We start from the raw sequence: 17,447 nt of genomic DNA on the forward strand, positions 1-17,447 counted from the left end.
TATGAGTCATAAGGAAGCTCTATGTTTAGTCTTTTGAAGAACCTCCATTGCACTTTCCTGAATGGGCCAACAAGTTTAAATTCCCACCAACAATGTGGTAGCATTCTTTTTGGCCACATCCCCACCAGCATCTGTTTATTATTTGTTTTCTTGATAATGGGCATTCTGACTGATGTCAGGTGGAATCTCAATGTTATCGTGATTTGCATTTTTTAATGGCCAGAGATGTTCAACATCTCTTCATGTGTCTATTGGTCATTCTTACTTCTTCTAAGATGTTTCTCTTTAAGTCTTTAGCTCACTTATGAATGGGGTGGTTGTTTCTTTGAGTATTTGCTTTTGAGGATTTTAGTCTTGGTACCATATGTCTTGTTTTTAAGTGTATCTGCTTTGGGGTGGAGATGGGGAAGCACAGAAACAGTGAGACAAAGGTTGAACTAATACAGCAGGGATACTCACTAGACACTATGTTGGAAATGAACTATACAACTTTGGAAGGAGAGGGTCAGGAGGGGAAAACTGAGAGAAAATGAGGGTGGGGGTAACACTGTTCAACAAGAAATGTATTTAGTACCTGACTTTTGTAACTGTAACCCCTTTGTAAACAGCTTTACAATAATTAAAAAAAATAGAAGCAAGTAGGAAGGAAAAGAAAAAAGTCTAAGCAGGAAGTTTTACTGAAATGAAGAAAGCACATTGTCCCACAGAGACATTACCTGGATAAATTTAGTTCCATGGGATTTAATGTTAATTGAAGGGGAATACATTTTATTGTTGATATTTTTTCTTTCAAAAATTTTCAGTTTAATGCTTTCCATATTCATTCCTTGTTCATTAGAAGTTTCTAAGATACTTCTTGGCATGTGTCTAAACAACTGTACCATCTACCATACTACCTTGCAAATTTATCTGAAAGACCCAATTCTTGGACTCTTAAATAGAAAAACAAAAAGAATAACAGAAATATCTATAAATACTTACATCCCATCTTATATCTTTCATATGTCAGTTTTCCATATACACAAAATATTTTTAAACAGATATGTTTATTATCATTATATTTACTTCATGTATTCTAAAAATGCCCTAATTTATTGGCTCTTCTTCAGAACCTTTCATAATATTTTATGTTAAAGTCTGCATAGATTACAGCATTTGTTAAATAAACTCCATTATTATTAAGTGTGCTATTCTGATCTTTGCATAACTACCACCAGAAATAGATATTTTCCTCTCTTGGGAAGCTATTTTGCAAAAAGAATGTTATGAATTTTCATTGTAGTCAGTTAGTTTTTACCTCTAGGCATATTACATATTATTTTAAAATACAGTGTTTCATCTTTAATTGAGGACATGGTTCTAAAAATAATAAGACAATCTGCCATCTTCTGATAATAATGATTTAATATAGTATAAGATTATGATTTATTCATTCATTCTGGTTACCCTTAGCTTTCACTAATGACTTTTTTATATTTTCAGGGTGAAACAAAGATCTTAAAACTAAAGAATCTTCGACCTCAGGACTATGCTAACTACAGTTGCATTGCTTCAGTGAGGAACGTTTGTAATATTCCTGATAAGATGGTATCATTTAGACTCTCCAATAAAACAGGTATGAATCTATCACTGTATGCTGTTCGTCAGTCGTGTGTGTGTGTGTGTGTGTGTGTGTGTGTGTGTGTGTGTGTCTGGTTGTGAGGCCTCAACTCTGGGCCTGGTCGCTGTCCCTCAGCTCTTCAGCTCAAGGCTAGCGCTCTACCACTTGAGCCACAGCGCCACTTCCAGCTTTTTTTTCTGTGTATATGGTGCTGAGGAATCAAACCCAGGGCCTCATGCATGCAAGGCAAGCGCTCTACCACTGAGCCACCTTCCCAGCCCATTTTCATCAGTTTTATAAGTTTTTTTTAAGTTTTTAACTCTCTTGTAGACAAAATACTCTATGACATGTGTAGAATAGTGTCTGTTTGTTTTTCTCAGCAAAGTCTTAAATGCTTTTGGTAAATGAACAAGGTAAAATATAATTTCAGGATACCCTATATACTATGTTTGTGTATACAATATGAAAATTTGTAGTTTCTTAAGATGTTGAATACATAAATGTCATAAGCAAATCCTATTTAAAGAGAATCTAGAAAAAGTATTGTACTCTATATAAAAATTATGATGCAAGTTGCCAAAAAGTGTACTCTGATTCCTAAACTAAGCAAGAACTTCACATTTTATCTTCTTTAAACCAAGAAAACTTATTGGAAATTTCAGGTAGGTGATTTTGGGACAATATGTTTTATAGAAAAGTCAAATAAAACATTAACATGATTGCTCCTGAAGTTAGCCTGTGTTTACAGATGAAGAAGAAACTGCAACTAGAAAAGACTGGAATGAATTTTTATCAATCTTTTACTAGTGTTTGAACTTATGATGAGAAATTTCCCATTTTTCAGTAGCAGTGATAAATTCTTAGTTTTAAATAACTATTTCACACCACAGAGTTTTAAATATCCTTTGTTTTTGGCTTTTGTAATGTCTAGAGGTAAATGCTAGTTTAGCCATTCCCTAGCTCATTGATCTCTTGGATAAAGTCACTTTATTCTTAACCCAGTTCCTCATAACTTCATAAAACTAGAGGAAAGTATTGCTGAGTTGATCTATATAAACATATGGAACACACTTCATTGCTTCTGTCAAAGCTAGTCAGCAAACTCTAACTAGATCATCTCTTGAGAAGACTACAACTAGAATTTTACTGAATGATGAAAGAAAGCAACCCTGTTAATATTTGATTTGCCAACACAGGTTCCATTAAGTTGATAAAAATTTGAAACAGTTTTCTATCCACTATTCTTTTGTTCATCAGTAACTTCTTGGGCTTCTGTCATAAATCAGAGTTTATAATGTAGGGAAGATATTTGACTGAGACAGAAGTATTTCAACGTAGAGGTGCTCTGATAAACACCATAAAAGTCATTAGAAGAAAGTGAAAAACAATTTTGCCAAGAGAGGTAAATCTTATCCATAAGAACAAGAAATATTTGATAGGAATTATGTTGCAGAAAATAAATGGAAATATAAAATCTCAGTAGGACTACAGCTTATCACAGTTAATAAGCTCATATAAAAATGAAATAGGATATTGGGAAACATAAACAAAGATTAATATATAAGAACTGGCTGTAATTGCCTTGTTCTTCTTGAAATGAGATCTTGTATGACTTATTATAACTGATTTCATTTTTGTTAGGTTTCACATATTGTTAAATACCAATAAACCAGAAAGAAAAACATTAAAATGGAATGGACAGTGGTCATATGGGATGGAGAAAGGTTTTGCCATTTAATGAGAAGAACACAGTGAATATACCAGTACTTACATATCAGTACTTACATACAGCCTTGTACTTTAGCTGAGGTTTATTAATGCGCTTTGCTTACAGTTTGCTGCTTCTGGAAAGAGCAAAACCTGAAATAGTTATTTCAGTACAGCTGATTTTTCTATCAAGTGAATTTTTAGGTGATGTTTATCAAGATGGATCAAACAACAATAACAATACAAACCAAAATGAATATTGGCGTTATCATAAATATCTGAGTTTAAAAAGTAAAAGCTAAGGGGCTGGAGGTTTAGCTCAGCGGAAGGGCGTGCAAGGCCCTGGGTTCCGTCCTCAGCCTTTGCAAACAAAAAAAAGTAAAAGCTAATACCTGATTAGTTCTTCCAATAACTATAACATACTATTATGTTGTATGTCTGTTGATTACATTTCCACAGTGGGTTTGCTTTGACAACTTTTCCATCTGCTGTGCTCATAGTTGAAAATATGTGTGCATTTCAAATGGGAAAACTCATTGAACTGGCTCTCAAATACGTGAGCAATAAGTTCAGTTTAGAGTAGCTTCATGCAAGCACGCCCTAAACATGCTCAGAGAGGCTTCACTGCTCCTCCAACATCTGAAGGTAGTAAAAGTCGCCACTGAAACAATGTGAGATCAGCTGTTCACGCGATTCTCAACTCTTGTGTCTAAGGAACATAGATGAACTGCTGTTATTTTAAGCCCGGTGTTAACGAAGCTTGTAGTTATAGAGAGACAGGAAATTACATTGAGAATACTGTAACAAGTTTACTCTGTCCCTCTAACAAATTTGTTTAAGAAAGGGCAAACGGTGGAAACAATGAGAAACTTTCATTGTAACATCTCTACAGTCAAATAACCTTTCTTAATTGCCAAGTGTATGGACTGGATTGGAACAATGCCCAATAGATGAAGCACTTTAAAGTAGAAATAGTATCTATGTGGGTAAGAATTTGTCTAAGATTCTTTTTATTTATTTGTTTTGAGAATTATACCTATGGAGCTCAAACTGACTTCAGACCCCAGATCCTACTGCTTTAACTTTCAGAGTGCTGAACTTAAAAGCATGTAGCACCATATCTGGCTCAAAGTTTTATAACAACAATTTCACCATGGAGTTAATTTGTGGCTCTATTTCATATCTTCTGAATTAAATTTTTCTGATGGATAGCCTGCAATGCATACATTTTAAACAAGCTCAAATAATTGGATAATGTAGTTTTTGTTATCAGGCTGGTGTGTGTGTGTGCATACATGTGCATACATATTGCATTTTGTTAATATGAACATTTGTAGCTAGAAATCAGGTTCCTGAAACTACTTAGAAAAGCATTATCAGGGGCTGGGTAGGTGGCTCAGTGATAGAATGCTTGCCTTGCATGCATGAGGCCCTTGGTTCAATTTCTCACCACTACATAAGCCCAAAAACCTGGAAGTGGTGCTGTGGCTCAAGTGCTAGAGTGCTAGCCTTGAGCTGAAGAGCTGATAGACAGTGCTTGGACCAGAGTTCAAGCCCCACAACTGACTAAAAAAAGAGAAATTATCTAGGAAGAGCATTATCTAGGAAGCATTTTTAAAAACCATTGTCATGTATAGGTTAACAAACTATATACTTTCCTAACTTTTATGCTATGACGTGGCATTATAGACCATAATTTCTGTCAGGCCAAAGAGAGTATAATAATCTGTGAGTATCAATGATTGTCTAACATACTCTGAAAATCCTCCTGTCACATAAATATTTTATATCATGCATAATCTATTGCCTGAGTATAATAGTTCATAGCATTTTATACTGAAAAAATAAAATACTATGTTTATTTCTTGTTATACCCACTAACCAATGGAGCTACCAAACTGTACTGTCTCCAGAGGCTTCTATAGAACTATGACTTGCCATTTGGAAGAAAAAATAATTTTAGTCATTGATCAGCAAACTATTGATATAACCTTATTTATCATGGTTATTTAAATAAACCTGCTGAGATTTGTAAATTTAGAAAACTAATAAAGATATGTGTATTTTGACATATTTGTAATTGTGAAAACCTGGCACAAATTATTTTAAATTTCTCAGCTTATATCTATTTCTGATATAAGGGCACATATGAATTATGCTATACATTTTCATTTATTTTAATGTATCTCAAGCACTCATGTTTTGATGTCTCATGATTCCAAAAGCAAATGAGAATTAAATAGGTTACCTATATTAGGATGAAAAACATATATTTTGTACTTGCCTTCAGAGGTTATGATGAATTCTGTAAAGGAATGGGACAGGTGGAGCTAATTTTACTTAATTACATGGGTCCCTTGATTTAGTCTACTCGAACTCAGCATTTATAAAAATTTTATAATTAAGATGTCTTCCTTAAATGTGCATTACATTAAGGAACTATGTCATCACAAAAGTATTACTGATTATAGAATTGAAAGCAATAATTCCACCTATTCCTTCTCCTCTTTTTGCTGTGGCTGTTGCTGCTGCTCCTCCTCCTCCACTTCCTCCATCTTTTCTTCTACCTTCTTCTTTTCCTTCCTCACCCACTACTCTGTTTCTTTTTTCAATCTGCCTCAACAAATTACAGAAGATAAAGTTGAGAAACATCTCATTCATGCTAAACAACTATTATTAGTTGTTACTATTTTGTATAACTCATACCGTTTTGAGATCTGTACCCAACTATTATTGTGACCCTCAATACCAAGCTTTTGAATAGTTTGATCTATTCATCATAATCTATGTTTAGAGGAGTGTAAGCTACATGTTATGTGAAATGATGGTTAATTATAGAAATTTTTGATACATGTAGGTATGAAACCATATGTGAAATCTTCCTTTGTGCTGCGTATGAATGTGGTTACAGAGAGCAAGCTGAAGTGTTAAAAAAAATAGTAGCACTGGGAATCTTGCTCTGAATGTACCTGTGTAATCAGCTACTTTCCTTAGCTAATAGTTTTAATTAAAATAGCTACGACAGTGATAGTTATTAGGAGCTAGATATTTACTTCCTCAAGAATAAATTTATTAGAAAAACCAGTTTTGAGAAATGCAAAGATGCCCCATATTACTGTATTGTATAGTTTGGGCTACTGTAGCAGGAAACACAGGCCCAGAGTCTTAAGCAACAGAAATGTATGCTGTCATCGTTCTAGCACAAGTGGGGAATATTTTTATTGGTTCCATGTGAGGATTCTCTTCCTAGTTTATAGATGCTGTTTTCTCTCTGGGTGCCTGTATAGCTCCATGGAGAGAGAGAGAGAAAGAGCCATAATGTACCCTCTTACTTATGTAAGGACACCAGCTATTGGGGTTAGGATCTCCTTGTGACATCATTTAAACTGAATGACCTTTCTAATGGCCCCATGCCCAAGTGCCTGCATCATCTACCAGCTCCAGACTGTAAAAAGAGTTCTACAAACAAATTAGGAAAGGGGACTCAATACAGTTCCTAACACTTCCAAATTACTGAAAGTAGTATTTGAATTTAGAATATGGCTTTTCTTTTAATAATGATAATTTGGATATAAATTCCTACTATGATAAACCAAAAAAAAGTCAGTAATTTGGATATAAATTCCTACTATGATAAACCAAAAAAGTAACACATTACAAAGTATAAGTAATTTATTGGACATAGGAAATGTAAAAGTGTAACTCTATTGTGAGTACTTATGGCCCCATATTCTCGGAAGGTACCCCAGAAGGAGGAAGATAGGATAAGAAATTTTGAGAGGAATAAACTGACATTCAGAAATTTATTATGAAAATAATAGAATAAGGGCACAAATAATGTTTTGATGAACTTGAGCAAGTTTTTATGATTTTCGTTCTGTTTTGAGGTTAACTTAATTAATGGAACAAATATGACTTCACCATTTAAAATTCTAAAATAGTGCAGATCGGAATGTTTTAAAAGATTTATGTAATTTATGTTACCTAAAGTAACTTAATTACAATGACAGCAGTAGAAAAATCACAAACATTATTAAAATACTTTTGAGAATATGATGTCTAATACAATTCTTTCTTTTTAAAATTTTGTATCTTTAAAAAATTTATTGTCAAAGTGATGAACAGAGGGGTTTCAGTTACATAAATAAGGCAGTGATTACATTTCTGAAAATTTAAGGTCCAAGTTTTATTTCTCTGTATTAAAAGACGTTTACTTGACTTCCCTAAATTCATTTAAACTTAAAAATGATGACACAAAAAATGAACTTTTTTGTAGGCAGCAAATGCTAGAAACTTAAAACTCAGAAAAGTATTGGGGACATAATACATACTCAGTAACTAGTAGTTTTAATTTTGTTGTTAAACTAGACAATAGAAAGAATTAGTGGCATCAATAATTATTGTGAGATGATAAATAATCATAGAATTTCCCAGGGAAATTTATAGAGTAATTGATTTATGATCTTTACATAATCAGAGTAATTTCATTATGAATAATCTATGATGGATTGGTAGGCATATATACCAGATAATATTTTCCAGAAAATAAAGAAATGTATGTTCTGGATATGTTTTTATGTAACTTATTTATTAACAGATATGTTGAACATAATTATAAAATAGATTCCGTGAAACAGATGTCAGGAAAATCAAAGAAACTTGCAAGATTTTTGATATGCAAAATGTTATCCATCCAAGTGCTTTGTCCTTTCCTAAAGTAATCAAATTTCAATAGGCCCCATTCTCACTAATGTAACCTCAGCAATATGAAAATGGAAATGATGATGAGGCCATGAATTAGGGACTAAAGCAATGTTCATGGTCATTATGGAATTTCAACTTTGGTCTTCTACAAATAGTTTCCAGAGCAACATGATGACCCAGATACTCTAAAATTGCATTACCATAGTAACAGAAAGTTTGCATGTGGCTCAGATCTCCCTGTACCTGTGTATTACGTTGTCCTAGCAATGAGTTCATTAAGTTTCTGGGCATGACATTTATTTTAAAACTGTACATTCATGTATAAAATGTCCCCTATAAGAGATGGAAGATGGTGGAATGAGAACAGGGAACAATTTAAGCTCCCTCCAAAGAAGCAGAGTTTTAGGGTTCCATCAGACACTCTTTGTCTAGAGAGTCACAGCAAGTAAGCTATAATTATATAGAGATATATACCAAAAAGGAAGACTATAAACTGCTTACATAAGACAGAAAATAGCCAGTTGCACCAGGCCAGGTAATACCAAACTTTAAACACTACTATAAAGCCAGACTAATAAAAACACCTTGGTATTGGCCAGGATAGGCCTCAGAATCAATGGAATAGAATAGAAAACCCAGAAATTAACTCACAGACTTATATCCACTAACATTTGACAAGGGAGCCACAAATACAGGATGTATTAAAGACAGCCTGTTCAACAAATGGTGCTGGCAGAATTGGCTATACATGTGCAAAAAACCTGAAGCCAGAGTCTACTATATTACCCTGCACCAGAATCAATTCCAATTGGACGTAAGACCTCAATCTAAGGCCAACCACCATGGAAATATTACAGGAAGCAATAAAGGAAGCACTAGGGCTCCTAGGCACAGCCCAAAATTTCCTAAGATCCAAAATTTCCTAAGTTCCAGAATCACAACAAATCAAAAGAAGGCTAAAAAAAATGGTATTGCATCAAACTGAAGAGTTTCTGAATGGCAAAGGATATAATCAGCAACATAAATAGAAAGCCCACAGAATGGGAGATCTTTACTAAATATGCATCAGAAAAGGGGTTAATATCTAAAATATACTTAGAGATAAAGAAATTAAACCCCCCAAAAACAATTCCTCAAAGAAATAACAACCCAATTAATAAATGTGTTGTTAAGACTTAAAGACTTCTCAGAAATAAAAGTGAACAATGAAGAGATTTTCAACATTTCTGGCCATAAAAGAAATGCAAATTAAGACAACATTAAGATTCTATCTCATCCCAGTTAATGTGACCATTATCAAGAAAATAAGTATTGACAGGTCCTGGAGATAATGTGTCCAAAAGGAAATCCTACACTGTTGGTGGGAAAGTAAAGTTGTTCAACCACTCTGGAAAGGATTATGGAGATTCCTCAAAAGACTAAACATAGAGCTTCTTCATGACCCAGGATTCCACTCCTGGACTTTTACTCAAATGATCACAAACCAGGCCATACTAAAGCTACCAGCACAACCATGTTCATTGCAGCATTGTTTACCATAGCCAAAATATGTAATCAACCAAAATTTCCCTCAGTGGACAAATGGATCAAGAAAATGGATCAAGAAAATGTATACACAATGGAATTCTATGTTTCCATCAGAAAGAATGATATTTCCCCATTTGTAAGGAAATGAAAGACTTGGACAAAGTTATATTAAGTGAACTAAGCCAGACTCAAACGATATAAGGTGCGTGGTTTCCCTAATTTTTAGCATTTAGACTGTGCCTATGAATCTACAGATAAACACATGGATGGTAAAAGACAAAAATTTGCACTTGGACATAATAAATTTAACAGGACTCTAAACATTCACACAGTGAGTTAAAAGGAGGATAATCTTAGGAGAGGATTGCAGAGGCTCAATAGCTACGCTTATATGATCATATAAATTGATATTTATTGAAATGAACTCCAAGAAATGAAAACGAGGTTTTTTTTCCTTAATTTTACTTTTTATAATTTTTGTTTTGCTTTTCTCTTTTGTTGCTGTTTGGGGGTTCTGTACATTCTGTCTTCTATGTAAGTTTATCTGTTTTGTGGAAGGCAAGAGGAAGCACAGAAATATTGGGACAAAGGGTGAACAAATGCAGCAGTGATACTCACTAGACACTATATTGAAAATCAACTATACAACTTGGAGGAGAGGGAGTTCAGGAGGGAAAAATTGGGAGAAAATGATGGAAGAGGTGAGACTTTCATAAAGAAATCTACTCATATAATCATGCTATGTAACGTTAACCCCTCGGTACATCACTTATACAATAAAAAAGCAAAACCCAAAAGAAATACTCTATAACTAGTAACTTTCCCTGAAGATATTATAACCTATAAATGATGAACAACTAAAAAGTGCAAGATGGTAAAAGAAAGAAATTTGTTAGTCAAATGAAAAGCAGCAGCACTATAATCATTTAAAACTATACAAATTATTGAAATTGTTTTAAAAATCAACACAATTCAGTTATAAAGCAATTACAATTAAAACTCATAGAATAATAGAAACAGGATTCCCTTTCTATACTTGAAAACAACACAATGGCAATGGTTTGCTTCTCAATAAAGGTTGGTGAAAACCATAAAAAATTTAACACAAATATGATGTACAATATTTAATAATGTTGAAAAATCCAACATCTGTTTCTTACCAGTAATTCCAAATTCTTAGGAAGTAGAGATATGAGAATTGGGACCTGGTTTTAATGCAGTTTGGGCAAAAGTTTAACAAGCTTTCATCATAACAAGACAAATGCAATGGTTCACACATATAATCTCAACCACACAGTAGGATCATGGTCTGAGACTTGTCCAGCCAAAAGTCAGAAGACACTATTTGAAAACTAACTAAAACAAAATGATCAGAAATTGTTAATTGAGGTAAAACACTAGCCTAACAAGTGCTGGCCTTGCTTTCTTCCAAAGTACCAGCCTTGATCTCTATCCTCCTAGTTTTCACTTTGCTATAGCTGGGAAGATCAACAGGCCACCACACCCAACTCCTTTCCATTGACTACCAATCTTAGCCTCTTGTGTAGCTAGGATGACATGCATGTAAATTGTGCCCAACTACTCTTTCTGTCTGATTGGCCTTGAACTGTGTTCTTTCTCATCTCAGCTTCCCAAGTGGCTAGGATTACAGGCCTCAGCCACTGACATCTAGGTCAATGACAAATTTAAGGTTAGAGATCACTGACTCTGATGACTGACATGCAATCATTTCCCTGAGTACATGCAGCTAGTTATGATGCTTATTCATGCCACATCTTGGGATACTCCATGTCAAACTGTGAAATTGTTATGTCGAAAAATGAACTTTACAACTTTTGGGGTGGGGGGAGATGAGAAGGGATGGGAAGAGGAAACAAAGGAGGAGGCAACAATGCTTGATAAGAAATGTATCTTGCCTATGTAATTGTAACCCCTCTGTATGGTATTTTCACAATAAAAAAATTGTGATTAAGATGAAGAACCCACCACTTGATTCATCTCTAACTTAACAAAATTCTCATATTCTTAGAAACATGCAGTTCTGTGCACACCAATTCAATTGGCCACCCAATGATCTAATCCAATATCTAACATGTAGTATAGCATGTAAACTATAATCTAATCAATAATCTCCCATTGCTTAATCTAAAGTCTAAGCAACTCTACATAAAGAAATACTCATGCAAAAACTTGATGTGGATTCTGGCTCTCCTCAGTGTTTGAATGAATTCCTTAATCACTTTGAAGCTGATTTGTGACTAAATCATATTGACAATACTCTTTGGGTTAGGTTACAAAGTGTTGAAAAGAGAATACCCACTGTATTTTTCATTTTTATTTGGGATTATGGAAATAACTAAACTTAGAGGAAATGAAGTAATGGTAAAGTACATACATATGTATATAGCAAACCTTGAGTTCTAAAGTCCATAAAAGCAAGGCTTGTAGGAATTCTATAATGTGAATACTTGATTATGGTCATATCCCTTTACACAGTAAAAAAAATCATGAGTTTGAGACCAGTATGGGGTAACATTGTGAGAATGTGTCTCAAAAACAAAACTAAACAAAAAAGTATGTGTATATAAACTGTTTTCCTTTGTAAAGAAAGGAATGAAGCTTTTCATTTTGCTCATTGACTTCATGATTGTTTTTTGTTTTATTTACTGGAGAGTATCAGTGATAGAATTAAAAAACCTATATTTTCTAGCAGAAAACTTAAATCTTGGCTAAATTCAGTTTTTGTCAATAACTGCAGAATTAAGCATTATATTTTTATTATTATTATTTTTTGTCGGTCAAGGGGCTTGAACTCTGGGCCTAGGTACTGTCCCTCAGCTCTTCAGCTCAAGGGAAGCACTCTACCACTTGAGCTACAGCTCCACTTCCAGTTTTCTGGTGGCTTATTGGAGATAGGAGTCTCACGGTCTTTCCTGCCCAGGCTGGCTTTGAACCGTGATTCTCAGAGCTCAGCGTCCTGAGTAGCTAGGATTATAGGTGCCTGGCCTTATTTTTATTAAAATTATATTGCTAATATTGTTTACTAAAATGAGAATATTTATTATTTTTATTTTGTTGGATTTTTAAAGCTTTTAATGTGCAATATTTTTTCCATCATGGAATAATCTAACCATTTTTATCAGTTCTTTAAATGAAGCAACCTGAAAAATTGCAGTAAATATAAAATTATTAAAAGTTTACATTGGAAATAATATTTATTATTTCACCAATCTTAATTAGAGAATATATTTTTTCCTTTTAATGACTAGGTTTTCCACCAGCTTTCCTTTGAGTAGGCCACACAAGTATGTTTACTTCCTTATATTCTGATATGAGGATTTGCACATGTTTGTGTTGAATCTTTAAGCCAAAATAATGGCCTTTTCAAAAATCTGCAGAGTGTTACATCATAAGATATATGAGGAATGTAGCCCATTGGCACTGTGTTATGCCACAAAAATCCAGTTCAAAAGAGCTGCATCGGTTCTTGTGAGGATTTTAATATAATTTGAACATGAGATTCCAAGTACAAGTTCCTGTTTGGGGGTTAGAGAACCCAGAGCATATCTGTAGCTTCTGCAAGGAATGAGGAAGGTGGATAGGTTTGGAACTAATGGAGAAGCAGACCATCAGAGATAAATTAATGTCAATTTTTTGATTGTATGTCCAGGGCAACATGTATTTCTGGTTTAATGTTGCATCAACTATTTCCAGAGCATCACATGATTTTAACTGTTCCCTCAATTTCTGACTCCTGCAAAGTCTATTCTAAAAGCTGTGTTATTTATTTTTTGGTAAGTCCATATTCAGCTTGCTGCTGTAATGCTTCAGAAAATAGGTATGCCCAATTGTTTCGTAGCATGCCTTTGTGTTTTGAATAGCATTACTTTCGGTCAGCTTCTTTAGTCACTCGGCTTGTGCTGTTGTATTGTACTACTTGAATGTTTTTATTGACTGCATTATTCAATCACATATACTCCAGTGAATCTACAATAAAGTGACCTGTACTGATTTCTGATGGACAAGATGTGAAATAAGAACTTGTGGACTTTTTTTTCCATTGATTTGAAAGAGAATAAAAGTGATCAAGAAGAGTAAGAATGGAATTTGAGAAATTTATAGCTTTAGCATTTGTGTGAATTCAATATTGAAATTCCTAGTTTGCCACATGGGCAAACTGTTTCAATTGGGTAAAAGACATTTTATCCATTGTTATTTTCAGATCTTCAATGGTTATACTAAGGGGTTACGGTTAAGTACATTCATCTAAATGTCCAATGCTGCTGGATCAGTTGCCCCTTCCATCTTTCTCCACCATCCACACTGCTGGCTCCCTCCTTAGGGATCTCACATTTCCCACTTCCTTAATCACATATGTACATTGAATATCCTGGCTTGACCTATTTCACTCATTAACCCACTCCCATTATCTCTCCACACAATCTCATTTCAACATTCTGATATTCCTTTGGTTGAACTGTTACTTATTCAGAAAAGGTTTACCCTGGAGTTTCACTCCTGCATATAATATACTTCAGTCAACTAAATTGTATTTGTGTGTGTGTGTGTGTGTGTGTGTGTGTGTGTGTGCATGCGCGCCTCTGTATAGGAGGTTGTATTTTGAGTCTATTATCTACATTTGAGGGTACAGCAAAGGATACAGTTTCTAATGAAAAAGAAAGCCCAACAGATTGAGAGATCTGTGCCAGCTATATATCTAATGAGGAACTAATAAACAGAATATGCATGGAGCTCAAAAAATGAAATCTCCAAAGAATCAATAGCTTGGTTAATAAATGGGCAGGAGAGCCAAACAGATATTTCTCAGAAGTACATATTAGAAAAAAATTTTTCCAACCATGAGTAATGTACAATTTCTAGTCAAGTAGATAAAGCATTATGTGGTAGTATTCTGTCTTTTTAGAAAACTTAGCAATATGATTTGCTTGAATTTACTGAAAACATCTTATAGTTTTGAAATTGTGAAAATGAGCAGTTTCATATAGTAAAGAATAGATAAGAGAATGCTTCAAATTCATTGTAACTAATTGCAAATTTAAATACCTATTTCACATTGAGGGAAAAAAGGATATGCTTGTACTTTTCAAGGAACATCAAAATGCAGCAGTCTGCTGGTTAAATACAGAGTGTTTGAAGAAAACTAAATATGGATACATGTTTACAAAAGCTCTCTTGTATATGTACAGATACTACAAATCAACATATATATGAATAATATGAACTTGAAAAAAGTTTATATTGTAAAAATGATACATATTTGTTTTGGTCAGATATTTTAGTAGCTCATTAATCAAGAAAGCATTGGAAATGTGGTTTTTATAAAAATTGAAATCAATAGGGTCAGGAATAGAATGTGAAAGCTGTATTTTCAATAGCTTTATGAAAGTTATCTTAAGAGGACATTCTATATGTACGTTTATTATATACAGAATGGAAGTTCATTAAGAACTGATTGAGTGATTTCTTTTTCATTTTAAAACAGCATTAACTATTTTAATACAATTTTATTTTAAGCAGTATTTCATTAAGCAGTATTTCATCTCTCTCTTTCTCTGTCTGTCTGTCTGTCTGTCTGTCTGTCTGTCTGTCTCTCTCTTGTTGTTGGTCTTGGGGCTTGAACTCTGGGCCTGGGCACTGTCCCTGAGCTCCTTAGCTGAAGGCAAGCACTCTACCACTTGAGCCATAACACCACTTCTGGTTTCCTGGTGGTTAATTAGAGATAAGAGTCTCATGGACTTTCCTGCCAGGGCTGACTTTGATCCTCAGATCTCAGCCTCCTAAGTAGCTAAGATTACAGGCATGAGCCACTGGTGCCCAGTCAGTATTCATTTTCTGCAGTTTAGTTACTTCCTGTAACTAAGTCTATGACTGTGTCATTTATGTCAGTGACAGGGCAGCTCTTTTATTAAGTTGCCACAATTATCCAGAATGTGGCAATGATATGGGTATCGATGCACAATTAAGCAACATTGTTTATATTCAGTCTACCTGATACTTTAGCAAAACCAGCTCCAAAGTTTATGTTTTAAAGTTGTCACATTCTTCATGGTTAAGCAGAGTTTCATTGCTTTGTAATCCACTCCACTAAAATGGCTGTAGCCACACACACCACTTGGAATCATCCCCTGTGTTTGGTTTATTTATTTTTTAGTTAAGATTAAAATATATTTAATTTTATTGTTTATAGTAGAAATTTATATTCACTAAATCAATTAAGCAAATATAATACATTATTGTTGGATACAGGATCTATAGTTACCAAATTTTTAAGTATATAATGCACCATTAATCACTATATATAGCCTATCATCTTGCTTAATTGAAATTTTATACCATTGATTAGTGGTTCTCTAATTTTCTATCCCCCTGCCTCCAGTAATCAACACTATACATTTTGACTCTACAAATATTTTTTATTTTAAATTTTATTGTCAAGGTGATGTACAGAGCAGTTACAATTATATAAGTCAGGTTATGAGTACATTTCTTTTTGAACAGTGTCACACTTTCCCATTTTCTCTCAGTTTTTTAGCTGTCGGGTACTTAAGAGAAGTGAAATCATACAGCATTTGTCTTGTTGGGGCTGGATTATTTCACTTACTATTATGTTCTCCAACTCCATCCATGGCCTCAGGCAGTGCCATATCTCATTACATTTAAGACAGAATAAGAGACTCTATTTTAGGTACATGCTCTCAGTTTATCTGTTGATGTACACTTGGGTGTATTATACTTGTTGCAGTGAATATGAGAGTACTAATATCTCCATAAAATCTTTCTTTTTTCTTTTTTTTTTAGTTCTATTTCTTGCTTTTATAAGTATTATTTATTGTCCAGGTTAGATATTAGGGGATTACAGTTACATAAGTAAGGTAATAAGTACATTTCTTGTTGAACTTGTTACTCACCTACCTCATTTTTCTCCTACTTTCCCTCAGTCCCCAATCCCCCCACAAGTTGTTAGGATCACTTCCAACATATTGTCTTGTGAATATCACTGTTGCGCTGGTTCTCCTCTTATTCTTTGTCTCACCATTCTGTTGTTCATCTTCCCTAATTCAGAAGAACATATATAAAATACCAGGGTACCAAATTCAAATACAGTGACAACAGGGGATAAACCATAGGGAAGAACACACAAAAGCATCAAGAAAACACAGTACATTAACAATATTTAATTGAATATTTTTCATTTTAACTGACAGATACAATTATTTTATTTTATTTTATCTTGTACAGAATCCTAGTTTGGAGTGTGGTTGCATTGAAGAATAATGAAGTCTAGCTAATATTTAGTTATTATTTTTGTGGCAAGAAGATTTTAAACTTACTATCTTAGCATCTTTAAAGGATGCAATTAACCCTAGTCACATAATGTAGAATAGTTCTCTACAATGAATTATTCTTGTCTAGCTGAAACTTGTATCATTTTTACCAACATCTTGCCAACATTTCCACTTCCTCTACGCTTCCTGAAAGCCCTACTTCATACAAGTAAAAGGGATAACAAATACAAAATTTTGGAGAATATCTCCTATATGTTAAGGGCAATAATTTTCTCAATCTAATTGCCAACTCCATGGAAACAGAAATTTTGTTTGTTTTATTCTGATCTCTCACGTGGCCTGCATCACAGCTTCTCCTTTGCCTAAAGAACATAAGCTAAATTAGAATTTTCTTAAAATAAGACAGGTACATCTGTTTGCAGTCAGTTTACTTTGTAGATATCACTGACCAGGCTAATTAAGTTTCTGATGTGATTTTTATCTCTGCTATATCATGAGACCAATTTAGACATCTGAGGGACCTAAACATGAAGAGTTGTATCCCAGGAGTTTTCCTAATTGTCAGTGAAATTTGCTCTAGGTGGTCCTTTAGAAATTATCTA

The 17,447-nt window shown here is 33.9% G+C and overlaps 1 protein-coding gene across 2 annotated transcripts in view; it reads left to right on the plus strand.

Annotated features, from left to right (window-relative positions):
- Nucleotides 1-17,447, plus strand: part of Mdga2 (MAM domain containing glycosylphosphatidylinositol anchor 2) — a 715,797-nt gene that overhangs the window by 482,643 nt on the left and 215,707 nt on the right. For both annotated transcript variants that reach the window (XM_013012262.1, XM_013012263.1), the window contains exon 5: nt 1,483-1,615. In XM_013012262.1, the coding sequence (XP_012867716.1) occupies nt 1,483-1,615 (133 nt within the window). The remainder of the gene's footprint in view (nt 1-1,482; nt 1,616-17,447) is intronic.

Source organism: Dipodomys ordii, unplaced genomic scaffold, assembly GCF_000151885.1.
Source record: "Dipodomys ordii isolate 6190 unplaced genomic scaffold, Dord_2.0 Scaffold16, whole genome shotgun sequence".
In the NCBI taxonomy this organism is placed as follows: domain Eukaryota; kingdom Metazoa; phylum Chordata; class Mammalia; order Rodentia; family Heteromyidae; genus Dipodomys; species Dipodomys ordii.